This window comes from Erigeron canadensis, chromosome 2, assembly GCF_010389155.1.
Source record: "Erigeron canadensis isolate Cc75 chromosome 2, C_canadensis_v1, whole genome shotgun sequence".
NCBI lineage: Eukaryota > Viridiplantae > Streptophyta > Magnoliopsida > Asterales > Asteraceae > Erigeron > Erigeron canadensis.
In genome coordinates, this window is record NC_057762.1 from 37236833 (window position 1) to 37263865 (window position 27033).

General features: G+C 35.0%; 3 protein-coding genes across 3 annotated transcripts; 1 reads left to right on the forward strand and 2 right to left on the reverse strand.

Moving 5' to 3' along the window:
- Window positions 1–2763: 2763 nt before the first annotated feature.
- LOC122587374 (probable LRR receptor-like serine/threonine-protein kinase At4g36180) lies at window positions 2764–6387 on the forward strand. The gene has a single exon (XM_043759522.1). The coding sequence runs from the start codon at window positions 2933–2935 to the stop codon at window positions 6242–6244; it is 3312 nt and encodes a 1103-aa protein (XP_043615457.1). The 5' UTR covers window positions 2764–2932; the 3' UTR covers window positions 6245–6387.
- Window positions 6388–14074: 7687 nt separating this feature from the next.
- LOC122588727 (V-type proton ATPase 16 kDa proteolipid subunit-like) lies at window positions 14075–17134 on the reverse strand. The gene is made up of 3 exons (XM_043760900.1): window positions 16947–17134; window positions 16580–16865; window positions 14075–14442 (listed from the first exon to the last, which is right to left on the reverse strand). The coding sequence occupies exons 1-3, from the start codon at window positions 17023–17025 to the stop codon at window positions 14310–14312; spliced, it is 498 nt and encodes a 165-aa protein (XP_043616835.1). The 5' UTR covers window positions 17026–17134; the 3' UTR covers window positions 14075–14309.
- Window positions 17135–18569: 1435 nt separating this feature from the next.
- On the reverse strand, window positions 18570–26395 carry LOC122586350 (nucleolin-like). The gene is made up of 12 exons (XM_043758348.1): window positions 26010–26395; window positions 24457–25598; window positions 24291–24380; window positions 23754–24212; window positions 23534–23648; window positions 23293–23454; window positions 22980–23212; window positions 22781–22874; window positions 22641–22684; window positions 22294–22533; window positions 19486–22196; window positions 18570–18998 (listed from the first exon to the last, which is right to left on the reverse strand). The coding sequence occupies exons 1-10, from the start codon at window positions 26206–26208 to the stop codon at window positions 22303–22305; spliced, it is 2769 nt and encodes a 922-aa protein (XP_043614283.1). The 5' UTR covers window positions 26209–26395; the 3' UTR covers window positions 18570–18998; window positions 19486–22196; window positions 22294–22302.
- Between the last annotated feature and the right edge of the window lie 638 nt (window positions 26396–27033).

The window sequence follows — 27033 nt, forward strand, 5'->3', positions numbered from 1 at the left end:
CTCGACGTCGTTGAAGAGTAGATTTATTTATATGTTGTTTTTTTTAATTTTATTTTTTAATGTTTGTATGTGTTTTAGTTTTATTATCTAGTTTTTATGTTTTTAGTTATGTTTATGTAATGGTTTATGTTTAATGAAATTTTAATTTTAAAAATAAAAATAAATTTGTAGTAAATGGTGAGTGAGTGGTTGTAATGTCAACAAAATTGGGTGAGTGATAAGTGAGTGGTGAATTTGAGGTGACATAATGTAATTGGTTGAAAGTAAGTGGTGAGTGGTGGTGATGCCATTACCCTTAACTTTCTTGACCATGGCTAACATGGCTCTATCCCGAATAACATGTTTTTAAAAAATGTTATAAAAACAACATATTTTAACAAAAAAAAAAGAAAAGAAAAATGGCCATGCCATGATACCAATACTAAATAGTATTATTCGCATTGGTATATGATAAGACCTATTTATACTACTTTCATGTCAGTGATTTGTTTAGTTTGCAAAAGAATTTAACAGCCAACAAGAGTTGGAAAAAAAATGATAGATGCCATTATTTACAATGCTATATGTAGTTTATGGAGTGCAAGAAATAAAGTGACTCACAATAAGGTTCTTGTTTTGTCCAAAGTTATTTATGAAGATATTCGTTATTTGGCGTATCTTTGGATCTTAAATAGAGCAAATAAGGTGGGGAGTGATTAGGATGGGTGGTGTAATAGGCCTTGTGTATCTTAATTATTGACGTTGTAATCTTCATATTGTACTTTGTTTTATTGCTTGTTTTTACTAGTTTTGATTGATAAATAATACCTCACCTTTGCTGTTAAAAAAGGTAGAGATCTCCTTAAGTTAGAGATAACTTGAGGGGTAAAATTAAAATAATTTTAACCATTGAATTAAAATCAGTAGTCAAAATTTAAAAATGTTAATTAAAAATTGATTATTGAGTTAATTCAGTGGTCAATAAACCCTCAACTTTACCTTTCAAGTAGGGGTGAGTACGGTTCGGTTTGGTTTGGTTTTCGATTAAAATCGAAACCTAACCGTTATAATTCGGTTTTTAAAAAATAAAACCAATGGTTTTCGGTTTTTTCGGTTTGAGTTATTTCGGTTCGGTTTTCGGTTTTAGTCGGTTTTTAACCACTTGTGGTTTGGTTCAAATTGAGCTTAAAAAGTTTATAAGTTTATAGCCTATAATTACACCATACTTAATTTCAACAAGTTTTCAAAACAATATTAGCAACAATAACACTACAACAATGACAACAAATTCATAAAAGTATTTATATCTTTCATGTCTATCGCAAACTATTTATATCTTTTACGCGTTGTTTAATTATACAATTATTAAAGCAAATCAATCTTTTTATGTATTTTCACTTAAACATATAAATGATATTATTATATACACCTAAAAATGCAAATATATTAACATATTTACCAAAAATTAATAATAAAATGATATAAATATAAAATAAAGTAAACAATATATATTTTTGGTTCGGTTCGGTTTTTCATTAAAAACCAAAACTAAACCATAACTTTCGGTTTTTAGAAAACCAAAACCAATGGTTTTCGGTTTTTATGGTTTTTTCGGTTTTTCTCACCCATTTTCAAGTTAACTTGAGTGAATCAAACACCTTAAAAAAATATTAAGTTGTATCATGAAATTTTTACGAAAAATGAGGAGTCATGGGTGACCTTTTTTGAAACCATGCGCGAAAGGGAGGTCAAAGAGAAGGACATATCTACTATGCAAGCAACCAACCCATAAGAATCTAAAAAGGGCTTCATTTCCCCTTAAAGTTCTTTGCATGTACTTACTTTTCTATAAAAAGTGTACTTGAAAATGAGAGTGATATATGGAAATTAAAATTCATGAATAGACCAATGAAAAAACACCAGCTAAACTTCACATAACGCATACGAAAATCACATTTATAATCGAGATAGATATACCGATTACCGACAATAATGCGGGTTATTTTCATGGAGTATTTTCTATAAACTAATCTCAAGGAAATGTCAAAAAAAGTTTAGGAGATGAACGCCGGGTACTCTTTTTTCAAGAAAATTTAGAAGAAGTAGATATAACCGTTAAAAAATTTAATGATGAGTGATTATATTTTCAGTTACATTTTTATAATTATCGTATAGGTGAAACAAATTTTTTGAATTATTATTATTTATCTATACTCCCTTAATAAGCAAACTATCCAACCTCTCTTTTAACACATCTATCTTTAAAATGTCTTTTATGCCATTCTAATTTACATTACCCTATTTTTTTTCCATCACGCTCATTACACACAAATACGTTCATCCGATTTCCGATTTTCTCTCCCTCCCCCTTCTCTGATTTTCTCCCCCCATAAACACCATCCACCACCGCCCCAAATACCATCATCCACCGCCGCAATCCACCTTCTATGTACACTATCCCCCCATAAACACCATCCACCACCGCCCCAAAAACCACCATCAAACCACCATCCACCGCCGCCGACTTATTTTTTTTTCTTTTTCTCATCGCCGCCGCCCCACAAATCATCGTCTTTTTTTTCTTATTCCCCACTGCATTGCGCGCATTGTCACAAAACCCAAATTTATGAAAAATATAGAAAAAGTTTTAAAAAAAGAACTTGTGAATGTGAAAATGAAGAAAGGCGTAAATATATACTAGTATAGAGAGAGAAAACAAAAGAAACTAGTTTTAACTAGTGTTGAGTCAAGCACTTATTTGTCTCTCTATATCTGTGTGATATACTTTCATTTTTTTATAATCAAAAGCTAGACCTACTGTGTGTGAGAGAGAAAGCATAAACAAAGTGTGCAATGCGCACAGTGGCGCAAAATATGCTGTCCCCATTCCGTTTCTCCGGCTAAACTTCTTTTTCTTCAGTTACATTTTATTTTTTCTTCTTCATTTCTCACAATGACAACACAAATTACTCCCTCATTTCTGATCATTTTCTTACTGTGCACCATTTCACTAACATACGCCGACCGTTCCGAAATCGAAGCACTCACACACTTCAAAAACAACCTACAAGATCCGCTAAATGCACTTGCCAGCTGGACCGACTCAACGCTGTCGGCTCCATGTGACTGGCGAGGCATTGTTTGTTCGAAAGACGGCCATGTAACTGACATCCGACTTCCACGGCTTCAGTTACATGGTCCACTTTCAGACAAACTTGCTAACCTGCGCATGTTGCGTAGGTTAAGCCTCAGGTCCAATAGTTTCAACGGAAGCATTCCGTCATCTATTGTAACAAAATGTACTTTGTTACAATATGTTTTTCTTCAGTACAACTCTTTATCCGGAACAATTCCGGATAATATCTCTAGTCTAAACGGACTAGTGATATTGAATGTGGCCGGAAACAATATTTCCGGCCACGTTCCGTATAACTTACCTGTAAGTTTACGGTATTTCGACGTGTCCTCCAACTCGTTATCCGGTGAACTACCGTCAGATAATTTTTTGCAAGAGATTCAAGTGTTGAATTTTTCATATAATCGATTTACAGGAGCGATTCCCGAGAAATACGGAGCGTTACAGAATTTACAGTTTTTGTGGCTTGATAATAATAACTTACAAGGGACGTTACCGTCCGCGCTAGCTAACTGTACTGCGTTAGTTCATTTCAGCGCGGACGGTAACGCAATAGGAGGAGTTATTCCTTCGGGAATAGGCTCGCTCCCAAAGCTAGAAGTGATTTCACTAGCTCATAACAATCTTACTGGTATGATTCCTGATTCGATTTTTTGTAGTGATAAACCAGCTAATAATATTCGGAATGTTCGGTTAGGGTTTAATGCATTTACAGGTTTAGTAAAGCCAGATAGAAATTGTGATAGTGTTCTAGAAGTGGTGGATGTACAGAACAATCAGATTGAAGGAAAGTTTCCTTTGTGGTTAAGTAATGTATCTACATTGACTGATTTAGATCTTTCTGGTAATCATTTTTCGGGTAGGATTCCGAGTGAGATTGGGAACTTGAAGCGGTTGGAGGAGTTGAAGTTAGCGAATAATTCGTTAACTGGTTTGTTTCCTAGTGAGATTATGCAGATAAGTAATTTGAAAGTTTTGAATCTTGAAGGGAATTTGTTTACTGGTGAGATTCCTAAGTTTTTGAGTGAGTTAAAAGGGCTTAAGATGTTGTATTTGGGTGGAAATCGGTTTAATGGTAGCATTCCTTCGAGCTTTAGTGGCCTTGTAGAGCTCGAAACTTTGAGCTTAAGAGATAATAGTCTTGCTGGAAGTTTGCCTGAAGAGATTATGTCTATGAGCAATCTTACAATGTTGGACCTTGAGGGAAACCGGTTTTCTGGTGAGATACCGGTTACTATTGGGAATTTGAAAGGGTTATCGGTTTTGAACTTGAGTGGGAATGTGTTTTCTGGTAAGATTCCGGGAAGTATTGGGAGTCTTTATAAGTTGACTGCTCTTGATTTAAGTAGACAGAATCTCACCGGAGAGTTGCCGTTGGATCTTTTTGGTTTGCCTAATTTGCAAGTGGTTGCTTTGCAAGAGAATTCGTTTTCCGGTGATGTTCCTGAAGGTTTCAGCAGCTTATTAGGTTTGCGTTACTTGAATCTTTCTTCGAATTTGTTTTCTGGTCACATTCCTTCAACTTTTAGCTATCTTAAGTCATTAGTTGCTCTGTCTTTGTCAAATAACAATGTGTCTGGTAAGATCCCACCAGAGATTGGCAATTGTTCCCAACTTCAGGTTCTTGATCTTGGTTCAAATGGTTTAAGTGGGCGAATTCCATATGATGTATCAAGGCTATCTCATTTGACCGAACTCAATTTGAGTAAGAACAATCTTTCTGGTCAGATTCCAGAGTCTTTATCCTATTTGTCAAACCTCACTTCACTTGACCTTAGTTCAAATAGTTTGGATGGTGAGATCCCGGCAAATCTTACAGCCATTCCAAGCTTGATGTATTTGAATGTGTCTAGCAATAACCTCCAAGGGGAAATACCAGAACCATTGGCTTCTAGATTCGACAATGAATCTCTTTTTGATGGTAATAATGGTTTATGTGGGAAGCCATTGAACAGAAAATGCGAGGGGGAAAGTAGCGGTAGTAGAAAAAGAACGATTTGGTTGATTGTTGCAGCTGCTACAGGAGCTATTTTCATGTCCGTATGCTGTTGTTTCTACACATACAGTTTCTTTAAATGGCGGAAAAGGATCATAGAAAGGGCAAAAGCAGGGGAAAAAAAGAGAACTAGTCCTCAACGAAGTTCGGGTACTCGAAGTAGTGGTGAAAATGGAGGCCCAAAGCTTGTAATGTTCAACAACAAGATCACTTTGGCTGAAACCCTTGAAGCAACCCGACAATTTGATGAAGAAAATGTTTTGAGTAGAACACGGTTTGGGTTGATCTTCAAAGCATGTTATAATGATGGGATGGTGTTGTCTATACGTAGGCTGCAAAACGGGCTGCTTGAAGAGAACATGTTTAAAAAGGAAGCTGAATTGCTTGGGAAAGTTCGTCACAGGAATTTGACCGTTCTTCGTGGGTATTATGCAGGGCCACCTGACCTAAGGCTGCTAGTATATGACTACATGCCAAATGGAAACCTTGCGACACTGTTACAAGAGGCTTCGCACCAAGATGGCCATGTTTTGAATTGGCCCATGAGGCATTTGATCGCCCTTGGCATTGCTCGTGGGCTTGCTTTCCTTCATTCGACCACCATGGTTCATGGAGATATCAAGCCCCAAAATGTACTCTTTGATGCCGATTTTGAAGCCCATGTATCTGAATTCGGGCTAACTCCTCTCGCAACTATCCGGTCACCAGAAGCTGCCACTTCCACTTCTGGTACAGTCGGGACATTGGGCTACGTATCACCTGAAGCAATACTAACCAGTGAAGTCACAAAGGAATCAGACGTCTACAGTTTTGGCATAGTGTTGCTCGAGCTGTTAACCGGGAAGAAGCCAGTAATGTTCACACAAGATGAAGACATTGTCAAATGGGTCAAAAGACAATTACAAAGAGGCCAAGTTTCCGAGCTTTTGGAACCCGGGTTGCTTGAGTTAGATCCTGAATCATCCGAATGGGAAGAGTTTTTGCTAGGTGTTAAGGTAGGGTTGCTTTGTACAGCGCCCGATCCACAGGACCGACCCACAATGGCAGACATTGTATTCATGTTGGAAGGATGCCGGGTCGGCCCTGATATACCATCATCAGCTGACCCCACCTCTCAACCCTCCCCTGCTTAGAGACCCGGGTCCGCATTGACCCGAAAATAACCAGAGTTAGTTTTTTTTTTAAAAACATTAATTTCTATTGATGTTTTCCAATGATTTTATTGTAGTACTTTTAGTTCAGGAGTTTGGTATTAAATATCTGTCATTTTAGTGTTTCAAGTTTACTTAGTATATTTCATGTCATTGTTGTACTTTACATTCGCCGTGCCGGCGCCGGAGAAAGGAATTCCGGCGAGTAAAAGTTAAGGGAAAGTGTACATCACAAGTGTGTATAATACTCATCACATGGTGGTCAGTGGGGGTCCTGACAATAGAGCCGTTAATGCATCACAGTATCACACTACTAGTAGTACTATTCTTATTCAATTATTATTTGTTCCCACCAAAATCTATATTAAATTTTTTAAGATAGTTTTATATTGATAAAAATCTTAGCTGTGAATCTGTAATGCATATTAAAAAATTTGGCTTTGATTTGCGCTCTTAACAGTCATTTTCATGTAGTGTTTGACTATTTTCCGAGTAAAACTAAACCTATTTAAATTCTTGTAAGAATTTGGAATAATTTATTTTCTTAGTTGAGTTTCAAGAAATATGCGTAAGCCCATTTAATGTATCCATATAAAAATGTTTTGGTAGGTCTCGTGAAGAAGCAACATTATGTTGAACATGCAATTTCCAAGTGTGTACGAACGAAATATTGGTCTAAAGAAATTTTATTGCTGAAATATGTAAAGCACATCAAACAAATGTGTTATCAATTGTCATTTTCTGAAGCGTTTTGAAATAAATGTACTTTCATTTGTTAGCGACCAAGTGTCATTTTCTACATTTGTTTTTTCAAAAGGTGTATGCATTTGTTTTGACAAATGTACGCTCCAATGACATGTTTCTTTGGTAATACTAAATAAATGATAAAATAAAGAAAGATGTAATAAAGTTTTGGTAGTAGCTTTTAGTTTAACTAATACCTCCACTCGAAAAATCCTTTAACGTATCACTTGGCATAAATTAGAATTAGAAGTATCTATAAATCAATTTAGGGGTTTCAACATGAATTAGAAAGTGCGATCGAATTATTTTGTCAAATGATTATTCGAAATTAATATTAGAGAAGTACATAAGAAAATTATTTGCAGCAAAGCAGCCGTTACGCAACAAATGCAGTACTGCTTAGAAACACATGATAATTTTGTCGTTGGTGATTATTGATGTAATAAAATTGAATAAAAAATCATATTTGATTCTTGGAAACCCAACGCATTTGTTTCAACTGGGTCATAGTCTTCTTCCAATATTTATATCTCATAAATTATCATTTATGCTCATCAAATTGCTAAAAGAGTTAAATGACATTCAAGACCATTTACTTTTCTTTTTTTCTTCTTTTTTCATACAAAAGTAAAGTTAAACGTTTAAATACTCTGCTAAAAAATTATTTATATATACTCTAAAGTATGAGAAGGATTACAAGTCAACTGGTTATTACCAATCCAGGAGGGATCTCTTAAACAAATTCCTTGCTAGTGTTTTGATATAACATATTTCGTTTACGATTAAAAAAAATAGAGAAAATAAAATAAAAACATGGGTACAAATAAGGAGCATTTACTACCGATATTAGTTCTCCAATCATAGATTTATTAAAAGTTTTCTAAAAAATAAAAAAAGACCTACAATGCCTTTGAATCACAATAAACATCTAATTTTGAACTTATGAACTTATGTGACATGAAAAAGTTAAAAGCTAAAGGCATTTCAACAATGTGTTAATATCTAATTTTCTTGATACACATTTGTAGATTTTCAAAATGTTTAAGGGGAATGATTAATTCTCTTAATTTATTAACATAAAAATCTTTTTAATTGGATGATGATATGTGAAAATTCTAGGAAATTAAAATAAAGATTAAGTGAAATATAATTATTTAAAAAAAAATTTTAGGCTAATGTTAATGAATCATTTTCCTTTTATAATTATACATGAAGAAAATGAGCTTAGATCCATCGTGTTGAATTGTATGCGATCAGTATTACATGGTAACCTATAAAACCCTATTAATTTCTTTTTCTTTTTTCTGGAGATGTCCCTACTAATTTGTCTTCGTACGAACCTAAACTTTTTAATATAATGATCCTTTTTTAGTGGGATTCATATCCCAATCAAGCTTTTTTTGGTATTTCGACAACACTTACTATTTGCAGCGATAGCCGCTGCAAATAGTGCGGACCCCCTGTTTGTAATGACAAATCTGGCAAAAAACAGTGGGCTCCCTGTCAGTAATCGCTACAAATAGTTGGATATGGACAAAAACACCACTATTTGCAGCGATAATCACTGCAAATAGTCTGATTTAATTACCAAAAAAATGATCGGGATACCAGCTGCCTTTTTTAGCCCTTATCCTAACATAATTTAAGGTCCCATATTTTTTAAAATATAAAGAAAAGAAAAAACGACACCATGAAACCTACATTGCAATAAGGTCGATCCTTATAGCACTTCTCCTCCACGTTTGCCTCGCGTCCGACGCCACCCACCATGAAGACCTTAGTAGCAGCATCTGCGTCCGGCGGTTGCTTTCAGATTTGGACGCACGTTTAGAAGAGAAAGAGTGTTAGAAGTGGGTTATAAGTAGGGGTTATAAGGAGGGGTGTGTCTTGGTGTGTTTAGAAGAAAGAGAAACTGATGAATAGTGTTAGACGTGGGTTAGAAGCGAGTTTCTATAAAGAGCGACCGACACTATAATATTACAACAAATTTTCTTTCCGGGTGTAACAATATTTATTGCCTTAGGCTTGGTTCAATTTGGTAGAACAAATAATCACACAAGGTTTTCACAATCACATATATTATTAGAGTGAATTTCATATTTTCCCTCCTTAAAACATATATATATCATTGTAACAACCGCCTTAGAAATAATTTAAATAAATCCATAATATGTTCTAGTTTCGAACATGTGCTCACGTGAAGGTCTATTCACTCTTAAATCTTAAATTATAAGACGCGTCTATGGTCTATTGTGATAAGAATGTTAGGTTTCAAGACGTAAGCGATTGTGTTCAAGAAATTCTAGTCTGAAAATGTTTCATTTAGACCCTACAATTATTAGAATCATAAATTAAGGGAAAACTATAAAAGGGTTAGAAAACCCAATTTCTCCACTTCTTCTCCATTTTCATCTCATCTCACCTCTCTCTCTCTAAAAACACACACATACCTTCACCATCTTCACCCACAAAAATTCATCATTTGATTTTGAGTTGTTAAACCAAGATTTCTTGCATTTTTAGCTTCCTTGTGATAATCAAAACATATTTCTAGTATCGATTTTCAGGTAATGACAACAAGTTTTGAGATTTTCATCAAAATAAAAGCTTACTTTTCAAGTGTATGTTCTTGATGATTTGGTCCATTTTTGGTGTAAAAATCGTGTTAAAAGTTAGTGGGTTTGTGTCTAAAAGTGTTTAGTAACCTTTTCGTGATCAAATTTGGGTCGTAAACATGTTTTAATCTTCAAAACCCTCGTTTTTGTTTGAACAGTCCCAAATTCGTCCTAAAAACACTTAAAACGAATTTAGTATCCTGGAAACGAATTTAAGTCTTCCAAAACGAAGTTAAGCTTCAAAACGAACTTAGCAAACTTAAGTCCTCAAACGAATTTAAGGTCTATCTTCGTTCAGATACACCTTACGAACTTAAGGTCTATCTTCGTTCAGATACACCTTACGAATTTAATCTTCGTTCAGATACACCTTACGAATTTAATCTTCGTTCAGCTACACCTTACGAATTTAAACCCTATTTTCGTTAGTTGTAGAAATCAGGTTTTATACTTAGTTGTAATCCAAGTCTATCATGTACAAGGAAACCCTAATTAAGGTAAAATCAAGACATATTCGATCTTGTTTATCAAAGTGCGAGTTCAAAGACGTTCATTACGAGTCTAGTGTATGAAAAACACTGTTGAGTCAAACGTTTAAAGATCTTTAGTGATCCAAATCATCAGTACATCAAGGACACTTAGTGAATAAATAATCACGAGAACTAATACATGTATCCATCTATACTCAATGGTTTGTGATTAGGTTGACATCAAGACATACTTGGATTCGAGTAGATATATTTTACCGTATCAGTGCTTATACCCTGTGCTTGTAGAAACTACGTTTGTAGCAGATCACTGTGAGTCTTCGTAGCCCCTTTTTCTTTACTTATTTCGGGGTGAAAGGAATACTACTTAAGCTTTTATACATGCCGTAACTACTTTTACTACTCTTTGGCTATTTGACTACTTGATACTATTAGCCGGTCCTATTGAGGATTGTGTGTGCTCTATTGATACTATTAGCCGGTCCTATTGAGGATTGTGTGTGCTCTATTGATACTATTAGCCGGTCCTATTGAGGATTGTGTGTGCTCTATTGATACTATTAGCCGGTCCTATTGAGGTTTGTGTGTGCTCTATTGATACTATTAGCCGGTCCTATTGAGGTTTGTGTGTGCTCTATTGATACTATTAGCCGGTCCTATTGAGGATTGTGTGTGCTCTATTGATACTATTAGCCGGTCCTATTGAGGATTGTGTGTGCTCTATTGATACTATTAGCCGGTCCTATCGAGGATTGTGTGTGCTCTATTGATACTATTAGCCGGTCCTATTGAGGATTGTGTGTGCTCTATTGATACTATTAGCCGGTCCTATCGAGGATTGTGTGTGCTCGCTTACTTATGTGCAAGTTGGTCACTAGCCACTACATACTACTTAATACTTGAGATCTATTGGCGGTATAAAATGTTTTTATACTACTTGTTTATACTCAAACCTACGAACTCACCAACCTTTGTGTTGACTCTTTTAAGTATTCCTTTCAGGTAACCAGGCTAATCGTGGCTAGGAATGGTAGCATGGGACTATTAGCAGACTTCAGGATTTAGGGTTGGAGTTTGCATGCTTGTTATTTGGGGTTGGTGGCAATATGCCCAATCGTATCCCCTGCGTGGGACTTTTCATACTTGATTTGGTCACCTTTGTTGAACTTATGTGTAATAGCCACTACTATGCTTGTTTGGTTGTGAAATTGACTATTTATGTTTATTCTAAGCACTCATTTAGTATTCCTATGTAACATCCATGTGCGCGTGTGCTTTATCTTACATCCCGAGTTTTCCGCCGCTGTCGGGGTGTTACAATCATATATACCGAACTTAAATAAGTAATATCAAATTTCCCCTCTTTAAAAATCTAAAATATCATATATATCCAATTCAATAACTTTAATGATATTTAAATATTTAAACCAATTAGTTATTATTTTTAAATATGGTAATGACTATTTTAACCATCGTGTTTCTTCTTAAAAACAATTTCTGTCTATTGATGCGATTAGAAAGACATTCGTAACAATCAAAGTTAACATAGCATGTGTCACACAATTACTCACATGAAAAATGATAACTTTGGAAGTAAATATCTTAATAACATAATTCAAGAATAACATAATTCAAGAAGAACAACCTCTTGGTTTCCTTCCAACTTAACATTCTTCGTATCCTAATAAATCTATGATGGAAGAAATTATTGCACATAATCTTCTCTTAACATAGATGGACGTTTTGTGGTTTGGTATATATATATATATATATATATAGACTTGTGTTCAACATTGGACACAAGGTTTATGATATTATCAATGTTAGATCATCATACATTTAATTCATAAAAGCTTAAATTTTGATGATATGCTGCTTTAAGTGTTATACTTTGCAAGTTATAGTATAATAATCACAGGTTCGTCACTGTCATTATTAGCTGAGACATATTGATGGAATTGTTTGCCGTAGTCATTCCACATGACATATGCTACAATAATTTCCCTATTATAGAACTTTTTGAAATCAATTATACTCATAATCTGATATTATTATGAAAGATACTTAAGAATTAAAATAAAAATATACGAGTACTTGTGATCTTGTATTTGACATTCAAATTTATGTATTTGATCATGAAGTGGGCCATAACACGAATAGGTTTATTTTCAATCACCTGTCCTATAATAATTAGATAACAATTGGGATTGTTTTTATATTCTTTGATAACAATTAGGATTATTGGTTTAAGTGTCAATTGTAACTTTGAAAAATTATATATATAAATACTGTCGTTCTAAAAAAAAATAAAACTTCTCAAGTTGATAACTAAAAATAAATATAGAAAAATACTTCTTAAGTCTATGGTTAAAAATAAAAATAAATATAAGTTAAGTATTGAGGGCTAAAAAGTGTAAATTATTGATAGATACAAAAAAGTGTAAATCAATGAGACCTTCTCTATAAATTAAAATAAATAATAATATAATAATATATTTGGATAATGGTTATAAGGATTTTTAATTTATAGTTAATCTAAATGATGACATAAGCGATAGTCAATTTGATAAAATTAAACGATTTGATTAGTTAATAAGTCATTAGTTCAACTGGTTTATAATATATATTAAGATACTTGTATTCATATGTTAATATGGCTTAAAACTGCTAGCAAGAAAAACATATAAATATGACCATATATTTACGTTAGGTTGTTGCTCAAATAAGGTTGGTATATATTATGCAAAATAAATTACACAAATTTAGTAACCGTTGACAATTCAGATGATTAATTTTTTTTATTTTTTATTTTTTGAACAATAATTCAGATGATTAATTAACTTTCAAAATGACTAACCAAGGTTAAAATTGAGAATCTGGTGATAAATTTGATTATATCCCTTTTCGTCTGACACATTTTATTATCACATAACAAATTTGTTAGCAAATGAAATACGAATACTGTATGTCTTTCTACATTTTTTTTTTGGAACGACCAACAAAAACTTATTATTTCACCGAAAATGCTAGCCAAAAGTTAGCGAGTACATAATACATAAACGCCAAGACCCCAAAACGATGACCTTGACACCAAAAGACCATGTCAGTAAAGGTTTTCGCATAAAAACCACAAAAGCTTTTAAAACGTGTAGTGGATTAGAATTTTTTTAAATTCTTAATACCTTTTAAACATTCTGAAAAGTTAAAGCTTTTTACTTTCTGAAAAGTTAAAATCTCTGCAAAAGGTTCATCCTTTGACCGGGGTGTATCTTTTTGCAAGCGCCAAACCAATTCATATATCAATGTCGTTATGAACTTAAACTGAAAGCTTCATTGATACCATTAGTTCAATAGTTTGTACATGTATGTTTTTACGTGTTAGACGATCACTTATAAAATCCCTTGCAGGTAATTGGTACTATTGGTTTACACGCATTGAGTACACGGGTCTTGTTTGAGCTGAAATGGGTAACCTTCCGAGGCATATGTTAATCGATGGGTGTAATTCCCCAAAACAATACCACTAAGCAATGAATATTCAGCGTCTACAACTTCTTTTCAACATGTATACAAGGCAAACAAAGCATATCACTAAAACCACATGTTTTCAATATGCTATCACACAAAGACGAAAGACACTGGCCTATGCTACCAGAGAGAATTTGAATCTCGCCCATTAACTAAAGCTATAATTGCAGAATTTCTATGTGAATCAAAATCTAGAAGCAGTTTTCCAAATTGGCCTAACTGTCTCAAAGGGTTGAGGTTAGTGGTTACTGGATATGCGACTATGTAACAATCCAATTCTAGCTTGAGAACAGAGAAGCACAGATAACATAAACAACAAAACAGGCCAGTTACCGAGCAATGGACGTAATAACAAACTTGTACAGTTCTGCATCTAGCCAAGCATAAAGAAGTTCAGATAACATAAACAAAGAATAAGCCAGTTCCCGACCAATCAATAATCTACAAAGTTGCATCTTTATGTATGTAAGAATGTATAATACAATATAGGTAAGTAAACAATGATAGCACAAAGCTTTATTTGAGAGCAAAAGTTGATTGCACTATAGTAAGTAACAAACAATTTAAAAACATGACCAAGATCCGAGGAACATAGTTTTGACTAAAGAATCAGCCCTTCTGATATGGTGAAACTAACCTCATAAAATGTTGAGAAATGAGAAACTGTAGAGCTTAGTCGGCCCTGGACTGTCCAGCACGGGAAGATAAGATGATGCCAACAATGAGACCATATAACGCAAGTGCTTCAGCAAAGATTAAAATAAGGATCATTCCAACAAAAAGCTTTGGCTGTTGTGCATTTGCCCTAGAGAGATCATAAAACTTTTATGAGCATTTGCCATGAGAACTGAGAAGCGACAAACTTACATGATTTAGAATCTGCTGGGGTCATAATTATGATGTGCATCAGATTGTGAACTCCTGAACTATGTTTACTTAGAATCTTAGATGCAAAAAGCGCACATTCCAATGAGGTATAATCCAAAATCAACTTTACTTGTCACCAAGAGATTGCATTGATAAAGATATAAGATCAATAAATCTTCACCTACTCTCTACTTGTATGTATTCACTAGTAAACAATGGATCAACAGATCACCGCACATAATCCACAAAAAACATAAACATGGAGTATGACAGATCAATATATAGATATGAAAAGATATGCTACTTCCAAATAATTAAGCAGCCCTAAAGTTATCCCCTTCCCTTACACTCATCCCATCTTCTATGGAGAAATATAGAAAATGTCTCAATAACTTGGTGATGAATATAGACAACCAACTAATCAGTAGCCATATCAGTACCAAAGACCTCCTTTTGTTTTCCAAAAACAAGAGGACTACTAATTGTAAAAGTCAAAACTATAGGGACTTGAGTAAAACATCATCCAGTGAGCCTAGGTATTGATTTGTTCAGCAGGAGAGATGCGGTTATTAAGTATCATCAAGCAACCATTTATATGTGCATCTGTATAACTGTATAAGAGGGCTGCAGTCCCTAATATATCGCATCTATGATCACAACTGATAGGATAGAAAATAAATGATGAGCGAAAGTAATATATTCAAATGGTCAATATTCAATACATTACTCTAAACACTGCTCATATTGATGCTGATCATGATGATTTAGCAACAAAAATATGCTAGCTGAAAACAACATGATGACCTACGTATAGTTGTCTGTTTAAAATCACCATGGGCTTCACAATTTTTGTCAGCATTCTATATTAAGGGATTTTTCAGCTTAGGGTACTTCTGCTCTTGTACAAAAAAAAAAGAAAAAAAAAGAATATGAAAAAGGAGATTTGCAGTTAGAGACCACTTGCACATTCGTATTGAAGTCCTACAGTTGTAAAGGTTGAATCTATAATGTTGTTTCTGAAACAGTGAAGCGGAAACGTTATTCAAATATCAGAAACATCTGTGCATTACGTTATCAATGACTTTTCTTTTTGTGCTTAACATTCAAAAGGAGGAAAAACTAGAAGATGACATATGCCTGTATTGATGCTTCAAGTCATAATAGCATATAACTCAAGGCACCATCTTAAAGCATCTCTTGATTACTTCAAGGGCTACACCTCATATAAGAAGCTTATACTCAAAGAGAATAAACAATGAGCTTGGGGCAATCAAATCTGCACGTAAGATAGAAAATCCACATTGTAGTCAATTTCTCGAAGACATTGAAAGCTCTCCTGAAAGCTCCAAACTAATTATGTGAAATAACTTACTTGATTCTTGTTAACTTCCATATTGCTTGTGGATCTTTCTTATAAATCTTACTCTTATTCATAATACTTTTGTTGTTGTTTGTATACGAAAACTTGTATTGTCACACTATTCGAGTCTAGGTCCAAGTATTTAACAAGGACGTGACAAAAGCACTATTATAACGTTACTAACAAACTGTGATGCATTAATCTTATCGGTGGATGCTTTGACAATCTGTGAAGAACTAATGAACTATAGAATGTTTTGCAACTGGCAACCCTCGATGATAACTACTACTCGTACAAAACAGCCATAGCACTGTTTGACGCTCATGAATTTATCTTCGTTGTTAATTTAGCTCAAAACAAACTTTAACACTATTGGAATTCTTGTTAACTCCCTACTAAATGAATACAAAAGACAGACATTTAGAAGTTGTATAAACTTGCGGCTGCTGAAGATCCTTATTGGATTACAATGGAGTAGTTTATAATGAAGCATAACTTCAACTTAGATACCCAATTCACTGACAACTAGTAAATGCTAGACCTATGTCCACAATGAGTCTACTTATACGTCGACAAAAGATTAGGTTCGCTCATAATCAACAACAACAAAACTTCAAGCTACACTTAATAACAGTCTAACTAAGCATCACACAATTCAATATCAAACACAAAACACACTAAAATAACAATAAAACACCACAAACGAATACTTTACCTAACACCGGCGTCGCCAACGATACCAATGGCCATTCCAGCGGATAATCCAGCAAGACCACAAGCAAGACCAGATGACAAATGTGCATATCCATCAAACAAATAATACGATTTCGCCTTGGGATTAATTCCAGTACTTATTATAACAGCTATAATCAATCCATAAATTCCTAACACTCCCGCCATAACAACCGGAACTATCGATTTCATTACCAGCTCCGGCCTCATCACTCCCATCGATGCCACACCTACCCCGCTCTTTGCTGTTCCGTACGCAGCTCCCATACCTATACATCAATCAAAAATTTTTATCATGTATGTATAGTTTGATGAAAAATGGAAATATAGGGTTAGGGTTTGAGAATTACATGAGAAAACTAGGGCAGCTGCCGCGCCGAGGAAGCCGAAAAACGGTGCCGTTTCATCTCCGGAGAAAGTAGACGCCATTAATTCAGATTGTTGATTTGTGCGCGGCGACGGATTTCGGTTAGCGGTGTCGGAGAAGAATTTCTGAGAATTTGAGAGGCAGGAATATGGACGCGTGTGTTATAATGGTCCAATACTCCAATACCCATGTATGTTTGGGCTTTCATTCATTTATATGGGCTTACGCATTATCAAGTTTATCAACTTTTTTGTCAAGACCTATTACAAGAAATTGGAGGGTTAGCACTTAGCAGCACAATTCGAACCAACTATTTTTATATGCATAACCATTTTTACACTTCGTAATAAAAGTATTAAACCAAGTTCCCCCACTTCAAAACGTTAGACATTCATTTGAAAGATTATAAGGGTACTCACGTGATGCGAAGGTGATGGTGGCGGTGGCAAGAGGTGCAAGTTATTGATGTAATGTGGTTTTGATGAATTGTGGAATATTGAAACTTAAAAATTCAACAAAATGAGATTTGTTGTGTAATATAATATAGATGTAAATAGATAATAAGATTAGGGTTTGACCGTAGATTTGTGTGGTTTGAAATTGTTGGGGGTATTTTGGGTACATTCAATGGATGAATTAGAAGAATGTTAAATTTGTGTGGGTAATTCAGGTATTTCAAAATTTTAATTAAGGAGGTGAGTTGGGTTTGTTTTATAAGTTACTATACAGATGCCCGCACGATGCAACGACGATGGTGGTAACGACGACGATGGCAGTGGTGGCGTGGTAGTGAATATAAATTAATTGATGTAAGAGGGGTTAATATGGTTATTTAAGGGTTGGAGGATCTATGTTGTAAGTTATTTCATTAAGAATATTATAAGTATATAGATGAAGATGTTTAAATTAGTAAATAATGGCTCTCCAATCCTCTGTTTCTTGTGTAGTGTATCGGTTCTTGGATCTAGTTGAGTCGTAACGATTCTAGGTAATTGCTTTTGCAATTGTACTGTAATTGTATCTCTGTATATTTGTTTGCAAGTGTCTAGTGCTTTGTTAGAAACTAAACGATGTCGTTGGACCGATCAAAAATATAAACTAAATACCACTAATTAGCAAGGGTAAGTCGAGTATCGTTTCCACAGGGTCATGGGAAGTGTTAAACAAGTTGACAAGTTAATTAAACTAGGCATAAAAGTAAAACCAATTGATTGATTGTTTTGATTAAAAACTAAAGTTGATTATGAATTTAACAACTTAAACAATAATAATAAAAGGGATCATTCTCATGCTTCAAATTATGTTTCAAATATGTAATCTAACTTATACTCATTGGAAATCACATAGACATGATTCGTTATAACGTTTGGATTGAATGAATTCAAGAACTAAAGTTATCGGTTGTGATGATTCACGATAAGAAACCGGGGAATTGATACAACTAGATTTTTAATTCATTAAACTAAAATTACAAGTTCATGAGAGATTCATTCAATAATCTATGATCAATTAACAAATTAAAACCAAATGATAGATGAATTTCATTCAAAGTCACAAACAAGTAATCATTCAAGCAATCCAAACAACATTAGATGTAAAAGACTAATTAGGAATTAAACATCTAATCCAACATGAGTATGAGAAAGATTGAACATAAAAGTCTTACATAATTGTTCACATGATAATGATCAAAATAAAACCTAGTCTATTATCTTCATCAATGATTCTTCAATTAAGGCTATGATCTTCATGGAATTGTGATATGGTGATGATTTTTGGGTGTTGAGAGACTTTGGAACTGCTCCAGGTGTGTGAAAGTATGAGTTGTAACTTCCCAAGTCGTGTTTGAAAGTAATATAAACTGAAAATTAATAAAATCCCAAAAATTCGAAATTTTTGTGCATATAGCGCCGTCCCACCCTGTCACTTTAGGCCTCCTGCACTGTGCCCCAGAAATGGCAATTTTACAAATTTTTGCTTTGACCTTTCTTGACTTGTTTCTTCATCCAATTAGCTCCATTTTGCTACTTATGACCTGAAATCACTCAATAAACATAAAAAAACGCATTAATCTTCTATTAAGCTTCACAACAAGTGTCATTTTTATCCATTAAGATCATGCAAATTAGGCTTTTATCAGAAACTCATATTTATTAATATATACATTTCTTGCTGCAAAAAAATTTAATTAAAGAGAGAGGGTAGTTTACTGTATATAATAAGATAGATATATAGTGTAGATATAGATATAAATTATAGATCATATATAATTGGTTTTAGTCATAGCATTACACCTGCAATTTCATTTGAAAGTTAAAGGATTCAAAGCGGATCAACAAGTTTGTGCAAATCAGTCAGAATTAGATTTCTTTATGCCTAAAAATGTCATGTATAATGTGAAGCATGCTTCCAAATGGTATGAGATTAATTATTGTTGTTTTCTAGTAAAGGTTAGTTATTGTAATACAACAATAGCATAATGATGTTTTTACTGTTTAGTTGGCTTAAAAGTTAAAACCCACCTTCATATTGCAACTTCTTTGTTTAGCCACCTTATTACATCATATCTAACACAAACAGGCAGCCATTTGTGGATCTTCCTGGCAAGTGAACTGTTTTTCATCGTTGATATATAAAATCCTTTTCACTCAATGCCAAGTTCATCCTTGTTTCTATTGCTGAAGTCTGGAAACGAGTGCTTGGTTTCAGACTTCCGGGAGTGCTGTCGAATCATGTTTAGCAGTGATCTTTTGTTTCTTTTGTGGAAAAAAGTATCTATATGTAGATGTTTGGCCATGGCTATCAGGTCCTTGGTCTGGTCATAGATTTTTCCTGAAATTGTAACCTTCCGATGTTTATTTAATATCCACGGTGTTTGTTAAAACATGAAAGTACATAACTTTTCAAAATTGGGGGCCATGATTTCTTTCATTCGTTGGAAAATATGTTATTTGTTTTATTACATATTTCAGTGATAAACATAGTTATTCGATACACGGTTGATCTCAAAAAGTATAAAATGAAATTTGAGTCAGGACGCCCATAATCAATTTCAAAACTTTGATAAGAACTTCATACAAAAAATGTATCCCCAATACAATCTTAATCAACTCATTAAAAGCTTACAACGTTCAGAAAATGGTAATGAACTTGGCCAAGGATCAACGATTTTACCATATAGGTTATTTTCGTTCTCAAGTTTTTAGGCGAGTACAAAGTAACTTTTGAACCTTTATATCATATAAAAAAAGTCTCACAAACTAGTAAGATGGAACCATTATATCACAAACTCAAATCGAATAGTTTGAATCTTCATTTAGCAAAATACAACCTGGAAGTCAAATCTCAGAGAAATAAAACACAGATTTATAAGTCGTCAATCAGGGTTACTATAATACATGCATGTGGAAGGGAAAAACAAAGAATAGTTTTAACAAATAAATTTGCAAATAAAACCGCAAACAGCACCAGAGATCGAATCAATGAATGTGTTAACAAAAAAATTAGCATACAGCTACAGATATTTGTCTCTAGGTTGCAAAGCAATACCAAAAAGAAGAAACTTTTACCCAAAGAAATACCTCAGAATAGCAGATAAGTGCACTAACCAACAATCTAGTAACTAGGGCAGGGGGTTACTTGAACTAATACATGTATATAATTACAATGCCTATTCCTCAATGGATACATGTTAAAAGAAAAAGAAGCTATGGACCAGCAATACCTAACCTGAGATAGCACAACGTGAATTATAAATAACCCTTCGATCACCTACATTTCACTTTGCTACATTCTAAGTGAGCATTAAACCTATTTCTCCTAATCATTTGGCTATACAAGAAAAATAAGGCACAAAATACTTAGGAGTAGGATACAGGGAGAGATAATAAGAGACTTACCATGAGACAGAAATTTATAATTTACCACATGCGGAGTTGCGGACCATGCAACTATCAAAAGCGCATTTACTGTGTTGTATGAGACTAATACGAGGGGTGTATATTTAGTGACCCTATGCTACCTATATGTACGATATATTAAGAACTAAACGTATAACATATTAGAACTAAATGTATCAGTTTCAGCTATAGACCCAAATGATGCATAACAACAATGACCGAAACTTCAAATTACATGGACAAGAATATATTCCTAAAAGGCTAAGCTTAACACAAATGACACTTGTATAGATGCAACCTTCCAATCTTAACACTGCACTTCTTTGTTCTTTCAGAGTGCCCGTGACTATATGTGTTCAATGTGACTATTCAACCTAGTTTCTTAAGATAATGCCCAAAAACAACTGAAAAGATCAAATCCTAAGACGTTTATTAAAATGTTGAAATCCACAAAACTTTGCCAGAATCCTTCAAGAATGCGACATAAAATGATACCCTCAATTTACAAAAGATCCAAACACCCTTGATAGAAACATAGTATTTCCTTCAACAGTTCAACCTCTTGGCATAGAGTTGGTTTTTAAAGAAATACATGACTTAGATATCAAGATGTGTAAATGCCTCTAGATATATGTAATTTAACTACAAACCACAAATGGTCTTTTCATATCCATCATCCAAGAACATTAGTTACCCTCAAAATTACTTACAACATTTTATATCCACAATCCATCAAAGCTTTAGAAACACATCTTAGTAAGAATTCCTTCAAGAAGATAGAAACTCCATGCCACATACAAGTAATATATAAATCCACAACATTTCTCCACATGAGTAATCAAAAGAGACTTCTAGAAGACTTACATTCTACATCACTTCAAATCCTTTGGTTCACTATGTCGAAATACCTTTAGGGTTCAACTTCCACTTAAAATAGTAAGCATCTAATGTGTTTCCTTAAACTTCAAGTTGAAACATATGAGAAATCCAAGACAATACTCATTAAAGGAAGATGCCTTGCATCTTTAGATAACTTCCAGACCCAAATTTAGCCCTTATGTCATACCTTCCATCTTAGACTTAACTCCTTCCATAAAAAATACTAACAAATGATGTCCTATTGGAAGGGACAACCTAAAGATTAGAGATTAGCCCAAAGTGTCATGTGTTCAACCAAAATAAACTGGACTATGATCTGGGAGGAAAGCATGAGGAGACAAATCGAAAGGACAATCTAAGAAACGAAGTTAACAAGATTTATGGCTTTCCTGCAGAGAGGCTGCAACGATTGAAAACACTGTAGACCAGCACATCATATCCTGTCTCTAAGTGACCTGAACACAATTCAATTGAAGATATTTGGCGTTAAACACATATCAAATTAAATAATTTGGAAAAGTAACAGACGCAAAGCATTAGATTCACCAGTACCTATGTAGTCTAGTAGTACCGACCGCCATAAGGTCGACCACCACCATAAGGTCGATCACCGCCATAAGGCCTGTCAGCGCCATACGGCCGGTCAGCGCCATACGGCCGGTCAGCGCCATACGGCCGGTCAGCGCCATACGGCCGGTCAGCGCCATACGGCCGGTCTACGCCATACGGCCGGTCTACGCCATAAGGCCGTTCACCACCATAAGGCCGGTCACTTCCATGGTAAGATGAATTCTGCGATTAATAAGATATCGTATGTCAACAGGGTAAAAGTCTAGAAACTTCACCGGTTGCAAAATAATGAAAGTAAAAAAGAATAAAAAAATTAAAAAAACCCTTACATCATAGTTGTAATAGTCACGTGAATGACCACCAAACCCACCTCCTGAATGTCACAAAGATAGTAGTAAGTAAAAATTAGCAATGAAGAAACTAGATACAGTCAGATTTTACAAAAGCACATATAAAGTAAATTCAAAACCTCGATTACGAGTTGCAGCAGATGAATTTGTTGGGTCAGGGTAATCCAAGCGAGGGCGGGCTCTGCTAGACTCACTATAGCCAGGATCCTGGTCCTAAAGACCAAAAACAAAAACTTAATGATTTTATAAAAGAAAATCATGTATCTTTTCCCACAACAAAATAAAAATAAATATATAAAAAACCAGCAGTGAACTTACTGGAAAATATGGTCGTTTGACTCCACGTGAAGTATCTCCATAAGTGTGCGGGTCTTCATAATGCCTTCCACCGTAAGGTCTGCTAAATTGTTCTTCAGGGAAAATTGGTCGACCTGTCATAGGCATAAGATGATCACGACCACCGTGTCGGGGTCTATCAACATCGTACCTAGGTGGCATAGTGCCTTGACCAGATGCATGATGTGAGCCCCTATAACTACCCCACCTCCCTCCTGCAGAACGGAAAGACAGCTTAGAGAGTGAAGGTGAAGAAAGTAAGAAGAAATTTATAATGAATATTCATATGGGTTACCAAGATTCTGTCTCTCTCTGAAAGGAGGATGAGGACCAGCAGGCAGGTAATCCTCTGCAAAACCCATTCTACTGGTTTGACCCGGTCCATATTGATATAAACCCCTGCCTCGAGGAAAGTTCATACGATTGGAAGGAAGCGCACCTCTTCCAAAACCCCTCCCTGTAATCCAAGTTAAAAAATATATATATTATAAAATGCAGATATGACTATTATAAGCAGTCATTATATACATACATACCAGCCCTTGAAAAGGTAGCACCAGTGCCTTGACCAATTCGGAATCCACCCGCTATTCCACCTTTCACAGCTTGAGTTTTGGGTAGAGGATTTGAAAGCCTTGCCCTGACTTTCATCTATATGCCCAAAATATTTTGTTAGCTGAAAGTTTAAAAAATAAATAAATAAATGGTTGTAAAGTAACATTATAATATTACTTTCAGCCTTCCGGTTCTTCTTACCTTCTCATCACCCAGTTCTCTTTTATTTATTCCATCGATGCAAGCAAGAGCAGCTTCATGAGTAGTGAAATCAATAAATCCAAAATCCTTCCTCTTGGCAGTTGACATGTTTCGTGCAAGCATGACACGCTCAATACTACCATAATTTTTTAAATGATCCCTAACAATGTCTTCATCCCAATGAGGTGGCAGCCCGTCAACAAAGACAGACTTAACATGAGCCAAAACATCTGGGTCCGGCTCCCGCAAAGGTTCAGCAAAAGCTACTTTGGCAGTTCTATCAGGATGGCCAAAAATAGCGTCAGGTTTTTGGAGCCTTTTAAATGCAAGCATAGCATCCGGGTGACCTGAAAACTCAATGAATGCAAAACCACGACTCAACCCTTCATGTTGTGGATCAGCAACAAGTGTGATCCTTTCAAGACCTTCAATGCCATAATCCATTAATTTTTGCTTTATCTGTCACCATATTGACCGTTAAAAAGTGCTCTATATGAAAGTTAACAAATATAAAACAGATTTAAAAAATGGCCTTACAGCTTCCTTTGTCCATGTATTGCAGATATTGCCCAGGAACAAAGTATCATTGTCCTCACTTGGTGCAGTTCCACACCGTTTTCCACGTATCTGACAACAAAACTTTAATTATCATTTTGACCACTAATCGAAACAATAAAAACGATAGATTGACAGTTATACATACAACAGGATTTTTCATTTCAGCCAAAGCACGGGCTACATGTTCCTTTGTAGCAAATCTCACGAATGCATATCCTTTGTTTTTATTACTTGGAAGTTCCTTACGCATTCGAACTTCAACAACCTCCCCAGCATTCTGAAAAACTCTCTTTACATCTTCCTCTGTGGCGTCTCGATCTAATCCACCAACAAATACCTCAAACTCTTTCCTTCTCCTCCGATCCTCTGCAGCTGCTGTAATTTCTGCTTGTTCCATATCCATCCCCAGGTCACCAAGTTCTGCCCCTTTGTCATCTGCAATCTCTTCGTCATCATATTCATCATGACCATCGTTGCCGATGTCCTTATCCTTCTCCTCGTCACTAAAACATAATCGCTCTTGTGGATCTTCATCTTCCTTATAATCGTCGTCAATATCATTCTCCATGTCAACCGGCTCAGTCTCCAGCCCCACAATTTTATTTTCCGCCGGCAACTCTTCATTCTCCACATTTTTTTCTATTTCCACGGCAACTTCCTGATTCTCAATGACTTTCTCAAAATCAGGTGCCTCTTTTAATACTTCTTCAGGTTCCTCATCTTCATAAGGTTCTTCGTCACTTGTTTCCTTATCTTCTTTCTCATCTACTTCCTCTTTCTCCAAACTCGGTTCATGAATAGGCAACGATATCTCTTCTGTTTCCATGTTTACTTTCTCATCCCCTTCCACCATCTCCAAACTCGGTTCCTGAACACTCAAATCTTCTTCAACCCCTTCCACATTTTCCTTCTCACCCACCTTCACTTCTTGAACATCACCACTCTCTTGCTTCAAATCACCCCCAACACTTTCATTCTCAATTTCTGTCGGAACATCACTCCCACCTTCCACATGGACTTTCATATCCTCCTCAACTTTCACAGCAACATCCATCGGTCCTTTTACCGACACGCCAACATCCTCATCTTTCATCTCCTCTAACTTCTCTTTTTCCACACCCAATTCACTATCATTATCTTCTTCTTCTTGTTCAACTTTAACTGACGCAGGCGTCGGTTTCACTTTTTTCCTGATAACAGTTCTTTTAACCACTTTCTTAACAGTCCTTTTATTCCCAGATTTCGTTCCAGGTTTTACCTTCAAAGTTTCATCATCTACCTTTATATCTACAACCACATATCCGTTTGAAAATTTTAATATAAAAACCTCGAATTCAATCACATAGACAAAAAATTTACAAACTTGGTGCGTTTTCATCTCAAATAAACACTCAAATACAAATATTTTATTGCAGATTTTCATTTTTCGTTGAAAAAATTTTTAAATAGCACTAACTTGTTGCAGTACATAAAATCTTTATATAAAGAAAAGTGATTTCCTCCATCTTATTGCTTCAAATTGTTATTAAACACTCAAATAACGACAATAAAGTTTTAAATTTACGGACTTTCACGATCCATTTTGAATATTTGAGTGTTCTATATACATATAGCTTATAGTAACAGCAAAACAGCTGAAAAATACAAACTTTAAGGTTTAGGGAAAAGACAATAAATGTGAGGGTTGACTAGTCAAACCTGGTGATTCTGTTACGGCAGTTGCAACGGCTTTCCCTCGGGTGGATGAAGCGCGCTTAGGTGTGACTGTGGAACCGGACGGTGTTTGTGCGGCAGCGTCAGGTGGTGTCGGAGGGGTTTTAGATGCCGATTTTCGGGCCGGTGGAGTTCGTTTTGCCGGAGGAGGTGATTTAGGATTGTCTGCGTTTCGTGTCCTCATGATGATTATTAGTTTACAGAACTAATTTGTGTGGAAAACGAAATTGAATTTAGATGATGATTAATTGATGATGTTGATAAATTTGAATTTGGGGAAATATAAAAAAATGAAACCCTAGTCGGAGTGTGGAATTAATTTTGGTTTTGTAGTTTATGGATCTGGATTCTATTCGGGTTTTCGCCCGCCCAACCAAATCTAAAAAACTCGCTTTTCTTTTCTCACTTAAAAATTTCACACTAGCCAAAATCTAATCACATACATATACAAGTATCCAGATATAACCACTGTGAAAAGTATTTTTGTGCCATTTTTACTCATTGGGGAAGCAATCTATATCTTATTTTTCTCACATTCCATTTATATGTGGGATTGAATTTTGTATTATGTTTTACGATGTTGGCGGGAAAAAGAGAATGAGGGGATAATGGTGATTATCCATTGCTTCCCTTTCACCACCAAAGCCAAAACCAAAACCCGTCCCCAACCAATGTATTTCTTTCGATGCTACCTACTCTTATCTTTTTGACGAGCAATTTCGGTCTCGATTAGTTCACAAGATTGAATGGCCAATTCTCCTCCGGATCCTCGATTCAATTGTTTTCCAAGAATGTTGAGCCGGGTATGTAAGCCATGTATCTGGGAGGAACTAAAAAAGAAGAACTTTCGGTTTTTTTCACCCCGTTTTGTGGTCTTGCAGCTATTTAAATAATTAAGAATATAAAATATATATATAATATAAGACTTTTTTAGAAGAAAGATTATATATATGTCCAATCCCCAGTAGTGGTGGGACCAACCAAGATGTATGTCGTCCAACGCAACCTC